At 40.8% G+C, this 22,047-nt stretch overlaps 1 protein-coding gene across 1 annotated transcript in view; it reads left to right on the top strand.

Annotated features, from left to right (window-relative positions):
* The first annotated feature begins 9,947 nt into the window (after window positions 1–9,947).
* PPM1D (protein phosphatase, Mg2+/Mn2+ dependent 1D) overlaps window positions 9,948–22,047 on the top strand; it is a 59,444-nt gene continuing 47,344 nt past the window's right edge. Inside the window, exon 1 of the mRNA XM_012445529.2 lies at window positions 9,948–10,424. Coding sequence (XP_012300952.2) covers window positions 9,953–10,424 — 472 coding nt within the window. The 5' untranslated portion in view covers window positions 9,948–9,952. The remainder of the gene's footprint in view (window positions 10,425–22,047) is intronic.

Below are 22,047 nucleotides of genomic sequence, written 5' to 3'. Positions count from 1 at the left end.
AAAAGCAGGGTGTTCAACCCAGCGATCTTGTTACTGGGTATAGACCCAAAGGAAAATAAATCATTCTACCAAAAGGATACATGCACCCATATGTTGATTGCAGTGCTATTCACAACAGAATCAATGTAGGTGCCCTCAATGGTGAATTAGATAAAGAAAATGTGGTACACATATACACCACAGAATACCATGCAGCTATAAAAAAGAACAAAATTATGTCCTTTACAGAAACATGGATGGAGCTGTAGGTCACTATTGTAAGCAAATTAACACAGGAACAGAAAACCAAATACCTCATGTTTTCACTTATAAGTGGGAGCTGAACATTGGATACATATGGACATAAGAATGAGAACAATGACACTAGGGACTAAAGGGAGAAGAGGGGGTGGCAGGCAAAAGCTGAAAAACTACCCATTGGGTACTATGCTCACTACCTGGGTAATGGGTTCACTCATACCCCAAACCTCTGCATCACGCAATCTATCTTTGTAACAAACCTGCACATGTACCCTCTAATTCTACAATAAAAGTTGAAAAAGAACGGCCAGGCATGGTGGCACATGCCTGTAATCCCAGCACTTTAGAAGGCCAAGGCAGATGGATCATCTGAGGTCGGGAGTTCGAGATCACCCTGACCAACATGGAGAAGCCCTGTCTCTACTAGAAAATACAAAATTAGGTGGGCATGGTGGCGCATGCCTGTAATCTCAGCTACTCAAGAGGCTGGGGCAGGAGGATCACTTTAACCCGGGAGGAGGAGGTTGCAGTGAGCCAAGATCAGCCACTGCATTCCAGCCTGGGCAACAAGAGCAAAACTCCATCTCAAAAAAGAAAGAAAAAGAAAAGAGAAGAGTGAATGGATGCTATGGATACAGGCAAGGAAAAAACAAAATGTCCACTAGAGTATCAGAACAAAATTTGTATGATTTTTAGTTAATCATGTGTAAGCAGGTAGAGTTAGCCATATTAATCTCATTACAAAGACAGTCTGTCATTATCTATGAATCCTTTGACTCATTTACCTCATTTTTCTTTCTTTCTTTCTTTTTTTTTTAAGGCGGAGTCTCACTCTGTCGTTCAAGCTGGAGTGCAGTGGCCCGATCTCAGCTCACTGCAACCTCCGCCTCCTGGGGTCAAGCAATTCTCCTAACTCAGCCTCCCGAGTAGCTGGGATTTCAGGTGCCTCCCACCATGCCCAGCGAATTTTTGTATGTTTAGTAGAGATGGGGTTCCAACATGTTGACCAGGCTGATCTTGAACTCCCGACCTCAGGTGATCCGCCCAACTCGGCCTCCCAAAGTGCTGGGATTACAGACGTGAGCCACCATGCCCGGCCTATTTACCTCATTTTTTATTAAAACCTATCCAAGAATAATTACAGACCGGAAGCTCTTTCCACCAATCACCACTTTATATGATAAACCTAATCATTAAATGATAAACCTAAATCAGTGCCCTCGATAGCCTGTGAAAAAGATATTGAGCTAGGCACAGTGGCTCATGCCTGTAAACCTAGCACTTTGGTAGGCTGAGGTAGGAGGATCACTTGAGACCAGGAGTTTGAGACCAGCCTGGGCAACATAGGAAGACTCTGTCTCTACAAAAAAAATCCAGAAATTAGCTAGGTGTGGTGGCATACCCCTATATTCCAGCTAATTTGAGAGGCTGATGTGGGAGGATAACTTGAGCTCAGGATTTTGAGGCTCCAGTTAGCTATGAATGTGCCACTGCACTCCAGCCTGGGAAATACAGCATGATGGACAATGGACTAACTACTACTTTACTTGGTAGGTGTCAATGATAGTTTCTAGCTATGGGAAGAAACAATAGCAAATTAATTAGATTTTTATTTTGCTTCTGAAATTAATTCCCTGTCTCAAAAAGAAAAGATACAGAAGTCCAGTGCATGTTGAACCCTTGGAGATAGACTTCAACTCTCTGATCCTCTGATACATCCACACACTGCTGCTCCCACTGTTGAGTTAATGCTTGTTCACTAACCTGTTTGTTCCAGTTGTTCTTGTTTTAATTACATACTTAAATAAATGTTACATTACATGATGAAATAAGGATGGAGGAAAAATTATTTCTCTCTATGGAAACTAAATTGAATACTTTTGAAAGACGAATAAAGGCAAATCTTTTTTTTTTTTTTTTTTTTAAGACAGAATCTTGCTCTGTTGTCCAGGCTGGAGTGCAGTGGCATGATCTCAGCTCACTGCAACCTCCACCTCCAAGGTTCAAGCGATTCTCTTACCTCAGCCTCCCAAGTAGCTGGGATTACAGGTGCCCGCCACCGTGTCTGGCTATTTCTATATTTTTAGTAGAGACAGGGCTTCACCATGTTGTGCAGTCTGGTCTTGAACTCCCAACCTCAGGGGATCTGCCCACCTCAGCCTCCTAAAGTGCTGGGATTATAGTTGTGAGCCACCCAACCTGGACCAAGCTTCCCCTTTTTAAATAAGTGTTTTAGAAATTCAAGTTTACAGTGAGCTATGATCATGCCATTGCACTCCAGCCTGGGCAACAGGGCAAGACCTTGTTTCTAAATAAATAGTTCTGAAGTCCCTTCTAAGTTAAGTCCCACATACTGGATAGAGGCAGAAAAATGTGGAAAAAAAAATGTTATGCCTTATAGTTTAACACAGAGGAACACTGAGTGTTCTAAGATAATCTGCTCCTACACTAGCTCAGAAACGAAAATTTGTTAACACCTACAAACAAATGCAACGTTTAATTTCTATCTTAAAGGTGGTTTCTCTAATTTTGTCTCAAATTCTGGATGATACAGTATTAGGGGCATAAAATCTTCTGCATCAGAAGTGTAGTAAATAGTACTGTTGTAAATAAAGCAAAAGCAATTAAAAAAAATAGTACTGCTGAGTAAAACTAAACCATACAGTAATTACCTCAAGGAAAAAAATGCTTTGTCCAAGTTATTTAAACAAATAGCTTTTACTTAACTTTTCATAAAATGGAAAAAAAAAAGGAACATTTTATAAAGGAAAAGCAATGAAGCAATAAAAACTAGGCCACATCTCTTTAGAAAAAGAAAAAAAAGGCTAAGCTAAGTGTATAAGTAGAACTATCCGAAGAGACAAAGGTAGGAATATTCTTTCCCCATTATTGACTCAGAAACCACTTATCTGCAGAAACATGACAGACTGAATTTCCAAGGCTAATTAAGAACATATACAGGTTTGATACCTTTGGGACTCTGGCAGCTGTGATTCTAATTTTGTGTCTCCCACCAATTTACATTCACATACAATGAATGTGACAGTGGTAGTCAGATTATTTTGTTATGCAAAAATAACAGGGTCAGAGTAAAGGCAGGTGTACAGAATTTAACCTCTTGAGATACATTATCTCACAGCTGTAAATATACAAAGTTGCTGTAATAGATGGACAATGAACTACTACTCTACTTCGTAGATGTCACTGATCTTTTTTAGCAATGGGAAGAAACAATAGCAAATTAATTAAATTTTTATTTTGCTTCTAAAATTAATTCTTCGTTTTGTTTTTTGTTTTTTGAGACAGAGCCTTGCTCTGTCACCCAGGCTGGCATGCAGTGGCACAATCTCGGCTCACTGCTACTTCCATCTCCCAGGCTCAAGCTATTCTTGTGGCTCAGCCTCCCAAGTAGCTGGGATTACAGGTGGGCACCACCCTGCCCAGATAATTCTTGTATTTTTAGTAGAGATGGGGTTTTGCTATGTTGGGCAGGCTGGTCTCAAGCTCTGAGCTCAAGCAATTCACCCACCTCAGCCTCCCAAAGTGCTGGGATTACAGGCGTGAGCCACTGTGCCTGGCCTAAAATTAATTCTCAGAGTGTATGTTTGAAGATTTTGAACTCTATAATTAATTGGAAGACATGACTTCTAACTTAACAAATCAGTGGTTGACAATAGTCAACCCTGAAATAGATCCAAGCATATATAAAATCCTACTATCTAATAAAGGGAATATCAGTGACCAATGGATAAAAATGGATCATTTTACAAAACACATTGGGAAACATACTTGTTTGAAAAAAACTCAAATTCACTTTATGCCAAAATAATTCCAAATAAATTTGAATGTAAAAACACATTTTAGTCAGAAAAATACTAAGTGAAAACATAAAATTTTAGTCATATTTAAGTAATCTCAGAAGTAAAACAGAACATTTTATTTTCTGGGTTTTTGTTGTTGTTTTCTTTTTTAAGATATGAGGTCCTGGTTTTGCTGTGTTGCCTTGGCTGGTCTAGAACTCCTGACTTCAAGCAACCCTTCCACTTCGGCCTTCCAAAGTGCTGGAATTACAACCATGAGCCACCATGCCTGGCTTAAAAGGACACTGAGAACATTTTAAGCATAAAACCACTGGAAATATCACAAAGGAAACTTCAAAAGATTTTTTAGGATATTTTTATCCCATGTTTTCTTGTAGTATTTTTAAAAATATATTCATTTACTATTATAAACAATGTTGCTGTGAAAGTGCTTGTATAACTAACTTTTCCAAAGATCCCTGTATGGTAAATTCCTAGCAGTGGAACTTCTAGGTCAAAGGATATATGCAGTTTTTGTTTATTAGTTTGTTTTTGAGACAGGGTCTCAGTCACGCAGGCTGGAGTGCAGTGGCACAATCATGGCTCACTGCATCCTCAACCTCCCTGGGCTCAGATGATCCTTCTGCCTCAGCCTCCTGAGTAACTGGGACTATGGCGCTCGCCACCAAACCCCACGAATTTTTGGTTTTCCTTTGGTATCTTTTGTAGAGATAGGGTTTGGCCATGTTGCCCAGGCTGGTCTCAAACTCCTGGGCTCAAGTGATCCTCCCAACTTGGCCTCCCAAAGTGCTAGGAATACAGGCAGAAGCCACTGCATCTAGCCAGAATATACATAGTTTACATTTCAGTTGATATGAACGGAAATAGAAATATCAAATTACATCCCCACTAATGGTTTATGAGAGTGCTCCTCTCTTACAGCTTTCCCAACCCTATATGTTATTAAACTTAAAAGATTCTTTTGCCAATCTGGTACGTAAAAAAGATTTCATTTCTTCTTAAACTTTTAAAACTTTTTTTTAGCTGTTTAAAATCCACCTGCCATTTTATTTTAAATGTGGCATGAGTTAAGAATTTGATCTGTTTTTCCCCTCAATGATAGAAGTTGTCCCAACAAAGAGATGGACAGTTGTCCTAACATCAGTTGGTGAATAATCAGTTCTCCAATTATTTGAAATGTCACATTGATTATATACTCTTCCTCATATATGCATTGATCCATTTCTGGACTCTCTGTTCTGTTGATCAATTTGGTCATTTCTCTATCAGTGCCAACTTTAGATAGAGTATTCTGATATCGGCCAGGCACAGTGGCTCAATCCTATAATCCCAGAACTTTGGGAGGCTGAGGCGGGCAGATCACCTGAGGTCGGGAGTTCGAGACCAGCCTGACCAACAGGGAGAAACCCCATCTCAACTAAAAATACAAAATTAGCTGGACATGGTGGCAGGCACCTATAATCCCAGCTACTCAGGAGACTGAAGCAGGAGAATGACTTGAACCTGGGAGGTGGAGGTTGCAGTGAGCCGAGATCACGCCATTATACATCAGCCTGGGCAACAAGAGCAAAACTTCATCTCAAAAAAAGAGAATATTCTGACATGTGGCTGGGCATGATGACTCTATGCCTGTAATCTCAGCACTTTGGGAGGCTAAGACGGCCAAATCACTTGAGGCCAGAAGTTTGAAACCAGCCTGGCCAACATGGTGAAACCCTATCGCTACTAAAAATACAAAAACTAGCCTGGTGTAGTGGTGTGCACCTGTAATCCCAGCTACTCCAGAAGCTGAGGCACAAGAACTGCTTGAACCCAGGAGGCGGAGGTGCAATGAGCTGAATTGTGCTACTGCACTCCAGCCTGGGTGACAGAGCAAGACTCTGTCTCAAAAAAAAAAAAAAAAAATTCTAATACCTGTAGGACAACTAATCACCTCCTTTTTCAACATCTTGGCTATACTTACGCATTTTCTCTTCCAGATAAATGCTGGAATCAACCTGTCAAGAAAAAAAGAGAATCCAGTTGGAATTTTGATTAAAGTTATAATAAATTCGTAGATTAATTTGAGACCAATTGAGTTAACTTCTCATCTAGAGACGTGGTATGTTTTTACATTTATTTAGGCCTTTTTTTTTTCTTTAGCAAAGTTTCCTGGTTTTTCTCATATTAATTTTACACATTTCTTGCTAAGTAAATTAATTAAGCAACTCATTTAACAATTCTTTGTCCTAGGCTCACAGTATGCAGCAGTGAGCAAGACAAGTTCCTTGTTCTCATGGAGCCTATATTCTAATTGGGACAAATAAACAAACAAAAAAGATCAGCTAATGAGAAGTCCTCTGCAGAGAATTAAAATAAGGTTATGTGATAGAGAGATATTGGGTGGCTACTTTAGATTGGATGGTTAGGAAAGTCCCTTAATATTTCAACTGAGATCTGAGTAGCAAGAAGAATTCAGTTTTGTAAAGCTGTTGGGAGTGGGGATAGCATTCCAAAAAGAGGGAACTGCTAATGAAAAAAAATCACTAAGTCTCCTAATAGTCTGGTATTTTCTGTTCAACGAAAAGAAAAAAGGCCAGTGTGGCTAGAGGTTAGTGGTAAAGGGGAAAGTGTTATGAAAAAATGTCAGACAAACATTTAGGGGCAAAACAGATGATTCAGGCCTTCATAAGGAGTTTACATACCATTTTATTTTTTTGAGACAAAGTCTCTCTTGCCCAGGCTTCAGTGCAGTAGCATGATCTCAGCTCACTGCAGCTTCTGCCTCTGGGTTTGGGTGATTCTCCTGTCTCAGCCTCCCCAAGTAGCTGGAACTTCAGGTGTGCCACAAGGCCTGGCTAATTTTTGCATTTTTAGTAGAGACAGCATTTTGCCATGTTAGCCAGGCTGGTCTCCAACTCTTGGCCTCAAGTGATCTGCCCACCTTGGCCTTCCAAAGTGCTGGAATTACAGGTGTAAGCCACCATGCTTGGCCCATATTATTTTAAATGTGATGGAAGCCATGAATGTATTGAGTAAAAGAATGACTTGATCTGATTTATGGTTTTTGAAAGATTGATATAGTAGCTGGAGGAAAAAGGATCACAGAGGGCCAAGAGTGAAAGAAAGATTTGTGAGGAGGCTAGTGTAGTGGTTCAGGTAAGAGGCAATAGCGGCCAGGTAGGGTGGTGGCTCATGCCTGTAGTCCCAGCTACTAGGGAGGCCAAGGCACAAGAATTCCTTGATCCCAGGAGGCGGAGTTTGCAGTTAGCTGAAATCATGCCACTGCACTCCAGCCTGGGGGATGGAGGGAGACTCTGTCTCAAAAAGAAAAAAAAAAAAAAAAGAGAGAGAAAGAAAGGAACCAGAACATGTTTACACAAATGAAAATGACCCAGAAGAGGAGAAATTAGTCTGGGTGTGGTGGCATGTGCCTTAATCCCAGCTACTTTGAGGGATAAAGTTGGAGAAATTACTTGAGGTCAGCAGTTTGAGGCTGCAGCGAGCTATAATTGCACCTGTGAATAATCACTGCACTCTAGCCTGGGCATCATAGCAAGTCCGTGTCTCTAAAATTTAAAAAGAGAAAGGAGAGATTGATGAGGCAGGAGCAAGGAGGATCATTGTTGGAGCAGTAAAGCTCTTGAAAAGGAGAGAGTATGGAAGATACGGACAATATCTTGAGAAATAAAGTGGACGAGAAGTGACATGAATAGTGGAAGAAAGGGAGACAAGTGGGCTATGAAAAATGACAGGGAAGATACCAGGGATCAGTAGGTGACAGCATCTCCGAGTAGTGGCAGTCTGCATGAACTTTAAAAGAACTTGGGTTTCTGAAGGAATAAGGAAGAGAGGTGGTTTGGAGGTAATACGAGGAGTGGGCCATAAGATAAGAATACCTGTGAGAGGAAGATAACCTCCTGCAGTTGAAAACTTGCAAGGAAGGTAGTTTTGCCAAGTGTTAGACCGAGTTTCAGTTGGAATGGGAAGTTGATGGGAATATTTACAGAAGAGGCTAAAAGGGAAGTGGCTGATGGCAGATGTTGAAATCAAAAGTGTGAAGTTAAATGGTTAGGATGTTTGAAGAGTGGGATATGGAATCAGAGTAGCTGAAGCAGAGAGTAGCATGGAGATACTAGAGCAATAAACGGGTTGTGCAGATGCTATTGGTTGTGATTGAGGTGGAGAGGATTATAAAGCATGATGGAATTATCTTTTGGTAATCTCCTGGGTCAAAGGTGGTGAACCGTAAGAGGAATAATATAGAGTTCCACAAACCGTTCTTGTTGCAGGTCTTGTGGTATGTAAGCTGCTGCTAATATCTTATTTAGGGTTTTTGAATTCCTCGTTATAAAATAGGGTCTGTAGGTTTCCTTTTAGTGTTCACGATGCTTCGGTTTTATTAACAGGGTTATGATAATCTCTCCAAACAAGTTGTGATTTTTTTTCCCAGCGTTTCTATGCCCTGGAACCATCTGGACTAGTGCTTTTTGGGGCAATGGTTATCTTCGATTATATTTTTTATTTAGTTGATCTATTCATATTTTCCACATTTTCTTGAGCTGATTTTGCTTATTTATATTTTTATTTGTATAAAGATCTTTTGCTATTTGTATTTCTTGTGCCAACTGTATGTAAATTCTCCCCATTCCCATTTCCATACTGTTTTTGGGCCATTTGAAAATCTCAAAGGTTGTAGAGGAAAGTACAAAGGTTGATGAAGTGGCCAAAAACGGGAAAAGTGAACTTTGAAGTGATTCAACTACAAAACGCATGCTACTAGTGTATTCCCCGCTCTGCGGCTTAACTCCGTGGAAATCCGTGCAAAGGTTGGAGCGCTAGGATTGTGACCGACTCGGTGAAGAGAAGGGACGATCACCAAACCGTTAGAGCACTGGCGCTCTTGGCAGTTTTTGTCAGTTATTTTCAAGTGATAACTCGGAGCGATACCGCAAGAATAAAATGCTGTATCCAGAGCTGGTTGAAACGAGCACTGCCTTTAACAAAAGCTGAAAAGATCCGCTAGGAATTAGCTAGAATCCAGCCCTCTTACGTCTCTGACATACCTAGCTATGTGAACCGAGACTGTACAGCTGACGGTGGAAATTTCCCCGGTGTTTTTTAAACAACAGAATTGGACGACCACGCTCCTCCATTCCCAGTCGGAAACGTCCCACTCAGATCCAGCTCAAGGGTGCCGCACTTGTTCCGGCCAGTTCACAATCGCCCTTCGGAAGGGAGGTTTCCCGCCATTTCGCTTAGCAGCGGAGGGTGAACTCTTCTCTCTTCATTCTCGACTCGCTAGGGGCCCGAGCCCACAACACCTTCCCCGCAAAGCGAGCAGCGGGGCGCCAAGGCCAGCGGGGCGCCAAGGCCAGCAGGCCGCATTAAGAACCCCGGACGGAGCCAAAAGGCTACACAGACCAAGCCGCTCAGGAAAGGCTCAGCAACTGCAGACTACCCTGAGGGCGCAATAGCCCGCGGCGTTGGGCAAGCGAACTGGGCGGTGCGCGAGCCCAGCGCCAGCTGAGGGAGGAGGGAGCTTGGCCGTAGCGGGCGGGAGCGAAGGCGGGTATGAAGGGCGGGCTCGCTCCACTCGACTCCGGATTGGTCGGACTCAGAGAGCCGAGTGACGTCAGCGGGGGAGAACGCCTGATTTGTGTGGTGGGCGCGGGCGGGCGGGGAAAGCTCAGTGCGCAGGCGCAGCTCCCTGGCTCAGCTTGCCCCGGCGGTCCGGCCCAGCTCTCGCGGACAAGTCCAGACATCGCGCGCCCCCGGCCTCCGGGACCGCCCCCTCCCACCTCTCGGCGTCGTCGAAGATAAACAATAGTTGGCCGGCGAGCGCCCAGTGTGTCTCCCGCCGCCGGATTCGGCGGGCTGCGTGGGACCGGCGGGATCCCGGCCAGCCGGCCATGGCGGAGCTGTACTCGCTGGGAGTGAGCGTCTTCTCTGACCAGGGCGGGAGGAAGTACATGGAGGATGTTACTCAAATCGTTGTGGAGCCCGAACCGACGGCTGAAGAAAAGCCCTTGCCGCGGCGGTCGCTGTCTCAGCCATTGCTTCCGCGGCCGTCGCCACCCGCTCCTCCCGGCGGCGCAGTCTCGGGGAAAGGCCCAGCGGTGGCAGCCCGAGAGGCTCGCGACCCTCTCCCGGACGCCGGGGCCTCGCTGGCGCCTGGCCGCTGCTGCCGCCGCCGTTCCTCCGTGGCCTTTTTCGCCGTGTGCGACGGGCACGGCGGGCGGGAGGCGGCACAGTTTGCCCGGGAGCACTTGTGGGGTTTCATCAAGAAGCAGAAGGGTTTCACCTCGTCCGAGCCGGCGAAGGTTTGCGCTGCCATTCGCAAAGGCTTTCTCGCTTGTCACCTCGCCATGTGGAAGAAACTGGGTAAGTTCCCTGGCTTGTTTGGCGCTCGCCCCTTTTTTCAGGCAGTTCAGGGCTTTTTGGCAGCAGCCCCGCGTGGGCCCCCGGCACCCGGACCGCATCCAAAGTGTACATTGATGGAAGTGACGACTCTAAACGGTCGAATAGCGCTTTGCTGGGTGGAGGTCCCGGCAAACCAAGTGGCCTTGGGGAAGACAGGATTGCTGTCTCCTCCCTGCAACCTCTTCTCGCTTTATTTCCGTCCTCCAAGGATCAGTGGGAAGCAGACCTCTCCCTTCGCTGCTTCACTTTGGTGGCAACCAGCGAAAACGTGTTTGAAACCTGGCGCCAGATTTTGGCCAAAAGATAAAATTGATGTTGCTACCTTCGTTGCCAGACGAAGGAGAAATTGGAGTGTTTCCTTAGAATCTGTCATAATTCTGCTCCTGGAAGTCTTGTCCCTCTCGGTTGCCTCCTACCGGTGGTGTCAGTTCTCCAGATTGACCCGGGATAGCTGGGGTTGGCTGGTGGAGTAAAGCGTGAGCTAATTTAGAAGGGCTGAAGTGTAATTATCCAGCAATTTAAAGTTTTGGAAGGAATTCCGTTGTAATGATGGTGAGATATTTTTAGGATCATAAACGTGTACTGCTTATGAAAAATAAAAGCGCGACGTGTTGTTACCTCTTAAAGTGGCCCCGTGTTAAAGGTGTGCGTTAAATTCTGCTTGAGCTTTCTTTTTGGAAACTGCCTTAGGTGATTTCTTTCAGATAGTTCTCAACAGTTCCTACTTTAAAAGTACTTACACATTGTAAATGCCCGTCAAAATAGGAAAAGACAAGGAATTACTGTATACTGGGAGGAAATAAAGGCATTAAATGTGTAAAAATTTCGGTGTAGTTGTAGTTTCATCTGAGTTTTAAATGTTTGTAAAGCGGGCAGGATTTCTGTACCCAGCAGTTACAGAATCATCTTACAGGTTTATAATTGCTTATCTATTGCAGTGAATAAATAGCATGCATCTTTGTTAGAGCAAAGAAGATAATACTCTCCAATGGTGGGAAAAAACCTTCTTGTTTATGGCAGCATAATAAAGTTGCTTTATTTTCAGCAGAGGGATGGAGACATAGAGAAAAGAGTTAAAGATTTAGCAAATACAGAACATTTTTAGAAAGGTATTGACATAGAGTTGTAGATTAGCCGGTTTCAAAGAATGTTTTCCATTTACTTGGCTTTCTGCCAAAAATTAGTTGATTGACTCGAAGATCAGCCACTAGGCTTGTTGGAGGCGTTTCCCATTCAGTCCCAGGGGCCCCTCTTTATGGATGTATTTTGTTTTTGTGTAGGCATCATAGAGCTGAAAGCACTGTAGTATATTGTAGAAATATGTCATATCATTGACTGCAGGGCAACAAGAAGTCGACAACAGGACAAGAAAGGAAGATTGGACACAAAGAACTATTTAGAGTTTTGTTTATTTTACAGTATACTTGAGCAAGATGAATTTGCCATATGTTTGAACTTTAAGGATAAAAAATCTTTAAGGCATAAACTACGTTACATGAGCATTTAATTTAATTTAATTTTTTTTTTTTAAAAGAGACTGGCCGGGTCGAGGGATGTGTGTGGGCGGTCTCATTTTGTTGCCCAGGCAGGGCAACAAGCGATCCTGGGCTTAAGTCATCCTCCCGCCTCGGCCTCTGAAAGTCCTGGAATTGCAGGTGTGAGCCACAGTGCTGGACCTGCAGGAGCATTTTTTAAATAAAGCAGGGACCATGTTGTTAAATGCAAATATGTATGGTTTTGTTTTAGATACACAGACTTTTCGCTAAGCTTTCACTCTTACGATGCATAGAACCTTACACTCCAGAAAAATGTTGAAGTTTATTTTGTACCACAGCTAGACCTCAGACTTCGTCCTCAAAACTTGGGGAAAAAAAGTAAGCTAATTATTTTGGGAGTCTTGACAAAGGAAATGAGGGTTAAAAATTTTTTTTTTTTTAGTCAGGGTTGAGAAAGACAAAAAAAAATTGTATTTAGTCACAAATTCTTGGATGGCTTCACATTTTCTATAAAATAAACTGTAGTTTGTAATCTGCAGGCCAACCCCTTTCCTGTCCAAATTCAGCCTCTCTAGTAAATTATATCTGTTAACGCGAATTTCCGTTACATTACTCACCTTTTTTCAGGGAACATGGAAGTACTCCATTTCCATTTTCTTGGCTTCTGGTTCTCACCCCGCCCCCAACAAGGAAAATTCAAACAAAAATATATCCATCATGTAGATTCCCAGTCAGTATGTTTTCTTCTGTGAAGACTTCTTTCTTTTGGAATTGAGCATCCTTTTTTCTAATTTTGTAGTGCTCATTGGATTGTAGTAGTAGTTCTCAAACTTTTTGCTCTCAGAACCCTTCATACTCTTAAATTATTGAGGACCCCAAAGAGTTTTTGTTTATGTGGGCTACATCTTCCAATATTTACTATATGAGAAATTTAAACTTAGAAAATTTTAAAAAATTTCTTCAAAAACAAATACATGTTTATACACACACACACACATACATATATGTGTATATATATATATGCAAACTAAAGAAAAACCACTTTTTTACCCAAATAAGAAATAGTGGTGGGAGGAATGGCATTATTTTACATTTTTGCAAACCTCTTTAAATATCTAGCTTAATAGAAGACAGCTGAATTCTCATACCCACTTCTGCACTCAGTCTACTATGCTATTTGAAGTGTCTAAAGAAAAAGCAGCCCACATGCATATGTAGTAGGAAAAAGGAAAAATATTAGTCTTTTCAGATAATTGTGGATATTCTGCACAAAAGTGGTAGTTTCTTTCTTTCTTTCTTTCTTTTTTTTTTACTCAGAGGAAGGTAGAAGAAAAGTAGTTTTTTAAAGTTAGTTGAATTGGAATTTGAAACCTTAGTAATGAATTTTGTACTCCTACATTAAAGATCCATTGGTTTGGTTTGTACTTTGAATGAATCTTCTCTATGTGTGATTTTGTGACATAGTGCATTAGTCATTTGGAAAAATAATGCTTCACTCAGTTAAGAACATCTTCTGAATAGTAACACATTTCATTATAAGATCATGTTTGTTAATATCACTGATCTCATCAGAAAAGTCTTTAAATATTGAGAAGCTGTCTAGTTCTCTGTTGTAGGTACACATTTTCCAAAATGTATTTTTCAAGCAGCAATTGGAAATGTATTATTGACAACAAATACCATCAATTTTTCTTGAATTGAAAAGCTCACTTCGTTCATGTTCAAATGCCCAGGTCTTATAATAACACAGTTTATCAGTCTCAAGGAAAAATGATGGTCCATGAAAAATGTGGCTAGTTCATTACATGACTCAGACAATCACAGGTGATTTTCCTCTTATCAGCCCTAGTATGTAATAAAAGGCTGTTGTATATATTCTCCTTTTAGTCATACAGAATATTAAAAACATGTGCAGCCTGGGGAACATGGTGAGACCTTGTTGCCACAAAAAATAAAAAATTAGCTTGTCATGGTAGCTTGTGCCTGTAGTCTCTGCCATTCGGGAGGCTGAGATGGAAGAATTGCTTGAGCCTGGGCAGTTGGGTTACAGTGAGCCATGATGGAGCCTCTGCATTCAGCCTGGACAACAGAAAAAAAAGTTTGTATTCATGGGTTGAGATTTACTAAGATTAGTTTTTATTGTGTTATCAAGCATATTCTTTTTTTATTTTTTGAGACAGATTCTTACTGTGTTGCCCAGGCTAGAGTGCAGTGGCATGATTTGGGCTCACCTTCCTGGGTTTAGCCTCCTGAGTAGCTGGGACTACAGGCGTGTGCCGTCATACCGAGCTAATTTTTGTAGTTTTTAAGTGGAGACGGGGACAGGGTTTCGCCATGTTGGCCAGGCTGGTCTCGAGCTCCTGATCTCAAGTGATCCATCTGCCTCATCCTCCCACAGGCCTGAGCCACCACGACTGGCCAGCAATATTCTTCACTGAAACTAGCTTGCCTTTTCTGGGCTGTAATTAGGTAGCTGTGAAGAATGCAGTGACGAATAGCTCAGTCTGGTGCCACTGCCTTGACTCCTGCCAAGGCACCAGCAGTCTACCATCAGTACAAATGTCAGCACAGTGAAAAGGACAAATAAACTCTTAGAATTATTATGAAAATAGTTTTGGCCTTGTAGTATTCCTATAAAGATTACACAGACCTCTGGGAGATACTAGTCGGCTATAGTATCTGCCTGTCACCTAAATCTTGAGGTCTTTGGGGCCAGAGATATTGCCTTACTCATAACTAATCCTTTTAGGATTGTCCACATAATACCTTGCCCAAAATAGCTGCTCAACAACTAGTTGAGTTTAGTTCAGTTTCTGTTGAGTGTAAATAAATAAATGGGCTCTCTTTCATTTTTTTAAATTAAAATTTCTCCCTTTAAAAATTTGTGCTAAAATATATATAACATAAAATTTATACCAGGCTCCGTACTGTGGCTCACACCTGTAATCACAGCACTTTGGGAGGCCAAGGCGGGCAGATCACCTGAGGTCAGGAGTTTGAGACCAGCCTGGACAACATGGTGAAATCCTGTCTCCACTAAAAATACAAAAAAAATTAGCCAGGTGTGGTGGCATTTGGCTATATGTAATTTCAGCTACTGGGGAGGCTGAGGTGAGAGACTCACTTGAACCTGGGAGGTGGAGGTTGCAGTGAGCTGAGATCGCGCCATCGCACTCCAGCCTGGGCAAAGAAGCGAGAATGTGTCTCCAAAAAAAAAAAAACTATGTCTTCAGAGTCAGAATTTTTTTTTCCTTTTTAGGGCTGAATAATATCCCATTATATAGATATGTGCAAGCCTTATTTTATTTATCTAGTTTTCTGTTGATGGACATTTGGGTTGTTTCCACTTTTTCGCTATTGCGACTAGTGCTGCTGTGAACATTGGTATACAAGCATTTGTTTGCATCCCAGTTTTCAATTTTTTGGGTATAAACCTGTAAGTGGAATTGCTGGATCATATGGTAATTCTATGTTTAACATTTTAAGGACTTGCCAAACTGTTTACACAGCAGCTGTACTATTTTACATTCCTACCAGCAATGTATGAAAGTTCCAATTTTCCCATATTCTAACCCTTGTTAACTTTTTCATTAAAAATAAAGTATCCAGTCCGGGTACAGTGGCTCACATCCCAGCACTTTGGGAGGTCGAGGCGGGCAGATCACCTGAGGTCAGGAGTTCGAGACTAGCCTGACCAACATGGAGAAGCCCTGTCTTTACTAATAATACAAAAAAAAAAATTAGCTGGGCGTGGCGGCACGTGCCTGTAATCCTAGCTACTCAGGAGGCTGAGGCAGGAGAATCACTTGAACCCAGGAGGCAGAGGTTGCTGTGAGCCAAGATTTCGACATTGCAGTCCAGCCTGGTAACAAAAGCAAAACTCCGTCTCAAAAAAAAAAATAATCCTAAGAATATGGAATATCTTACATTTTAAAGTTGTATCTTTTCTATGTTACTGAGCCCTTCTTGAATTATTTGAGTAGTATTAAGCTTTCTCTCTCTGTCTTTCTAATGCTTTGTACCCCTCCCAAATATACAAAGGAAAATTTTTTAAATGGGTTGTTTTTGTCTTGAGGTAGGGAGATTTGGTAAATACAGTATGGAATGAAAGCATATGAATATATATATATATATATATAGAGAGAGAGAGAGAGAGAGAGAGAGAGAGAGAGAGAGAGAGAGAGAGAGAGAGAGAGAGACAGTCTTGGTCTGTTGCCCAGGCCAGAGTATAATGGCATGATCAAAGCTCACTGCAGCCTTGACTTCCTTGGCTCAAGGGATCGCCACCGTGTCCAGCTAATTTTTTTAAATAATTTTTTTGGTATAGACAGGGTCTTGCCATGTTGCCCAGACTGGTTCCTCACCCTGGGTTCAAAAAGTCCTCTCACCTTGGCCTCTCAAAGTGTTGTTATTACAGACATAAGCCACCGCACCCAGGCCTGAATATATTCCTTTTTTTAAAAGTTATTATTTTTCTTTTATGTTTATTCATGATCATAGTTTTAGTTTGTGCCTAATTTATGTATTTCACATATATGAGTTTACTGCTCTTTTATTATGCTTGCCTTCTAAGAAATAAGTTTTAAAGTTTGTATAGGCTTTTTTTAGGTTTACTTATTGGAAATAATGTTTTAATTGCCCCTTCTTTTGATAGTTTAAAGAAGCTGGTGAACTGAATGCAGCTTTTGCTTGTGTATCATAGTCTTATCAATAACATTCTGTTGAAATAAGTGAAGGGTGATGATCTCTGGTGTGATTACAGGGAATTAGCCACAGTATTTGTAAAGGAAGATGAAATACAAAAACTTCATTTGTTAATTTGGACTGAAGACTTAGAGCATTCAATTTAAAAGAATATGACCAAGGAAATCATTAAGAAGTTGGTCTTAACCTAAATTGTTGGTTCTTGATTTGGCATTGCTTTAATTTAAAATGGAAGGAAACTGAAGTGGGGAGAGAGAAAGAACTGAATTTGAAGAAACCTCTTAAACCATACAATTTTAAATGTGTATCTTGTTTTAGGTTGGTCATTCCCATTTTTTCACTATCAAGGATCTTCACCTTCTCATAAATTATACATTCTGAAAGAGTTGTGTGTCATATTACTTACCAAGTTCAAATTTATTTTTTCCATTTTCATTATCAGTCATTACTTTTGATCTATGTTAGGTAGTCTCTAGAATTGTTAGAGAAAAGATAAGCAATTTAAATTCTAATTAGTTTCTGTATTATGCAAGTAAATCTAGATTTCTTTGAATCTTTATGTTATGAAAGACTCAAAAAGGTGTAACATGATATAATCAACACCCATCCATAACTCAGGTTAAAAAATAAACATGCTGGGCACTGTGGCTCACGCCTGTAATCCCAGCACTTTGGGAGGCCGAGGTGGGCGGATCACCTGAGGTCAGGAGTTAGAGACCAGCCTGGCCAACTCGATGAAACCCCATCTCTACTAAAAATACAAAAATTAGCCAGACATGGTGGCAGGCACCTGTAATCCCAGCTATGGGGAGGCTGAGGCAGGAAAATTGCTTGAACCTGGAAGGCAGAGGTTGTGGTGAGCAGAGATCACACCATTGCACTCCAACCTGGGCAACAAGAGTGAAACTCCAACTAAAAAAAAAAAAAATTTTTTTTTTGAATTACCAGTATAGTTAAAGGCCCCTTCTCTCTGTGTTATATTATATATTTGTCACTCTCCATGAGGGACAACTGATTCTGTATTCAGTGTTTATCGTCCTCACTATTTTCTTTATAATTTTATTGTGTATATCTTTAACCAATATACAGTACATTTTGTATGTTTGTTTGTTTGTTTGTTTGTTTTTTAAGACAGAGTCTTGCTCTGTCTCTCAGGCTGGAGTGCAATGGTGCAATCTCAGCTCACTACAACCTCTGCTTCCTGGATTCAAGTGATTCTCCTGCCTTAGCCTCTGAGTACCTGGGATTACAGGCATGCACCACCACACTCTGCTAATGTTTTGTATTTTTAGTAGAGGTGGGGTTTCACCATGTTGGCCAGGCTGGTCTTGAACTCCTGACATCATGATCCTACAACTTTGGCCCCCTAAAGTGCTGGGATTACAGGCGTGAGCCACTGCGCCCAGCCTGCATGTTTCTTATAACTTACATATAACATCTTACTATCTGTATGGTATTATCACCTCTTATGTGTGGTTTCACTTTCTGCAATTTGTTATAACCCTTGTTCAATGTCAAAATATTAAATAGAAAATTCTAGAAAGAAACAATTTGTAAGTTTTAACTTGTGCGCTGTTGGGAGTAGCATTATGAAATCTTGTGCCATCCCACTCTCAGCCCTGGACATTGATCATTTCTTTGTCAGCATATCTATGCTGTATATGCTACCTAGCTGTTAGTCACTTAGTAGCTTTTTAGTCACTTAGTAGCTTGTTAGTCACTTGGTAGCCATCTTGGGTGTGGTTTATCAGATCAACTCTTGTGGTATTGCAGTGATTGTGTTTAAGTGACCCTTATTTTACTTAATAAGGGACCCAAAGAGCAAGAGTAGTAATGCTGGCATATTGTTATACTTATTTCATTTTATTAATGTTAACCTCTTACTGAGCTTAATTTCTAAATTGCATTTTATCATAGATATGTATGTATAGAGAAAAACATAGTATATATAGAGTTTAGTACTGTCCAAAGTTTCAGGCATCCACTGGGGGTTTTGGAACATATATATGCCCTTGGGATATGGGGGTACTATTATATTCTTCTGGGTTCAGTATTGTATGTGACTCTTTCATGTTGACACACATAGCTCTAGTTTGTTCATTTTCACTTATGGATAGCATAAATATACCAATATGGTGCTCATCCATTGTATCTTAGAAGGCTATTTAGTTTTACAACTATTTGTAATTAAAAACATTGATGTTTGGAATATTTCTGTACATGTCTTTTATTGTTGTTCAAATATCTGATGGGTTGTCTGAGATCCTGGCTTTGGCAAACTAAAGCCTACAGGCCACATTGGGGTAACACTAGTTTTTGTAGATAAATTTTCTTTTTATTGGAGCACTGCCAAGATCATTTGTTTATACAATGTCTGTAACTACTTTCACACTTCAACAGCAGAGTTGAGTAGTTGTGACAGATACCATATATTTTGTAAAGCCAAAAATATTTCTCTGGTCTTTTATAGAAAAGGTTTGCTGACCCTGCTCTAGTGTATGTACTAGGAGAACAATTGCTGGGTCATGGGGTATGTATGCTTTGGACCTCACTAGATATTGCCAAATTGCTTTCTAAAGTGTTTATACCTGTTTACTCCCCTGAAGAAGTGTAGGAGAGTATCATTCCTTCACCTTCTTGCCATACTTGAAGTGGTCTGCATTTTATGGTGATGAAATTTTATCTCATTGTGATTTTAGTTCTCATTTCTCTGATTACTCATAAGATTGAGCACCTTATTATCTTACTGTGTTTATGTAGAACACTTTCTTTTCTTTTTTTTTTTTTTTTTTTGAGACAGAGTCTGGCTCTGTTGCCCTTTTGCTCAGGCTGGAGTGCAGTGCCTTGATCTCGCCTCACTGCAACCTCTGCCTCCCAGGTTCAAGTAATTCTCTTGCCTCAGGCTTCCAAGTAGCTAGGATTACAAGCATGCACCATCATGCCCAGCTAATTTTTGTATTTTTAGTAGAGATGGGTTTCACTATGTTGGCCAGGCTGGTCTTGAACTCCTGGCCACAAGTGATCTGACCCACCTTCTCCAATCTCCATTTCTAGGTAACGCTTGAGCCACTTTCTGTCTTGTAGATTATTTTGTTTTTCTGTAATTTTATATACAGTCATATGTTGCTTAACAACAGGGACGTGTTCTGAGAAATGTGTCTTAGGTAATTTTGTGTTGGTGAGCGAATATCAGAGTATACTGACACAAACCTAGATGGTATAGCCCACTACACACCTAGGTTATGTAGTGTAGCCTGTTGCTCCTAGGCTACAAACCTGTATGCAGGGCTGGGCGCAGTGGCTCATGCCCGTAATCCCAGCACTTTGGGAGGATGAGGCAGGCGGATCACCTGAGGTCGAGAGTTCGAGAGCAGCCTGACCAACATGGTGAAACCGTGTCTCTTAAACAAAAACAAACAAAAAAAGTGTATGCAGGTGTTATGGTATCAATGTTAACTTCCTGATTTTGATGGGATTGTAGTTATGTCAGAGAATCCCTTTGTGTGTAGGAATTAAATACTATAAATATTTAAAATGATTAGGATTTGGTGCTTTACACACTATTGCTTCAAGAAAAAGAAAATAGAATTATTCTTGCAAAAAAGAAAAGGTAAAGCTGAAGATATAAAAAGATCAGAAACCTGGATACTTTTAGGAATCTAGGTAGCAGTTTCATCAGAGTCCTGTTGCTGGATATGTACCAGATAGCAGAATCTGGTTTTTTCAATGAAAAGAATAAATCAGAAACAGCAGCATGCGGAGTCACCATTTGATTATGATAATTGACTGTCATTTTCCAAGAGCTATCAGATTTTTGCAGTGGTGAAACTATATTATAGGAATATATAGGATTTACTACCCCTTCTTCTTTCATGTTTTACCAATGGCAGGAATCTTTGTGATTCTTTGAGGGATGTGACAGTGCTTTTATTATTTTGGAGTAGAGTCTCATTGTTAGGGTGCTCCAAAGTCTTGCACTTGGCCTTTTCTACCATAATAGGCTTCCTAACTTATCAGTTAAGAGCTTTGAGGAGAAGCTATTAGTTTTTGTCTAGCTAATTGAGATTCCATTTGGTCTATAGATATGGGGGAGGTGTGTATTATGTAATACTAAATAGTTTTACTGCTTAAATAAGCCCTTTAAATAAGGCTAAAGTGAAAGCAGTATAGCCTTTTTAAAATTTGGACTATTTCTTCAGAAAAAAATTCTCAAAACTGAATTATTTGCTTAAATAATGTATGCCTTTTGATGGTTGCTAATAAATGTTTTCAAAGTGCTTCCCTGAAGGCTTTACATCTCCATACTACTTTGGAATTAGAATTCTGTAAGAACTCTTAAGTGATTGGAAGTATGTGCTCTAGAATTGTACTGCCTAGGTTCGAATCCCAACTTCTCCGTTTACTACCTTTGTGCATTTGAGTAAACCTATTTGCACCAAGGTATCCTTACCTGTAAAACAGAGATGACAGTACCTACCTCTTGAGAGTTAAAAGAGTCAGTGGATAGTAATTGGTACATACATAAGTTTGTACTTAAGTGTCCTAAGGTTTAAATTTTCACAAAGAACATACACATTCTGTAATTAGTTATAATAGCTTTAGTTTATTAAGAATTTTATATTTTTATGTTAACAAAAATTTACTGGTTTTGCCTTTATGACATGTCTGTTTTCTTGCTTAAGAAAATTTTCCTTAGGCTGGGTATGGTGGCTCACACCTCTAATCCCAGCACTTTCAGAGGCTGAAGTGGGCAGATTGCTTGAGCCTAGAAGTTCAAGACCAGCCTGGGCAACATAGTGGAACCCTATCTATATAAAAAATACAAAAATTAGCTGGGTGTGGGTGTGGTGGTGTGCACCTGTAGCCCCCACAAACCCAGCTCCTCAGGAGGCTGAGTGATAAGAGGATTGCTTGAGCTCAGTAAGCAGAGGTTGCGGTGAGCCAGGATTGTACTACTGCACTGCATTCTGGGTGACAGAGTAAGACTCTGTCTCAGAAAAAAAAGAAAGAAAACTTAAGTGAGAGTTAATGTACTATCTGATGCTGTCTTTTAATGCACTCCTAGTTTTATGTCGTTAAAGATTAAAATATAAAGTAGAAAAGAAATACTATAATTAAGGAAGACAGTATAAAAATATCAGTTCCTTAATGTGTAAATTAGTGCAGTTTCAATCAGAATCTTAAGAAGGTTTTTTAATTTTGCAAGTTGCTACTAAAGTTCCTTTGGAAAACTGTGTGGGAGAATTTTCTTTCTTTTTTTTGGTGGGGGGGGTAGAGATAGGGTCTTACTATGTTGCATAGACTGGTCTTGAACTGCTGGGCTCAAGCTGTCCTCCTGCCTTGGCCTCTCAAAGTGCTAGAATTAGAGGTGTGAGCCCCATGTT

This window comes from Aotus nancymaae, unplaced genomic scaffold, assembly GCF_030222135.1.
Source record: "Aotus nancymaae isolate 86718 unplaced genomic scaffold, 86718_ANA_hifiasm-v0.15.2.pri h1tg000018l, whole genome shotgun sequence".
Lineage (NCBI taxonomy): Eukaryota > Metazoa > Chordata > Mammalia > Primates > Aotidae > Aotus > Aotus nancymaae.
The sequence above is the reverse complement of the archived record's forward strand: the minus strand, read 5'-3'. Positions and strand labels throughout refer to the sequence as shown.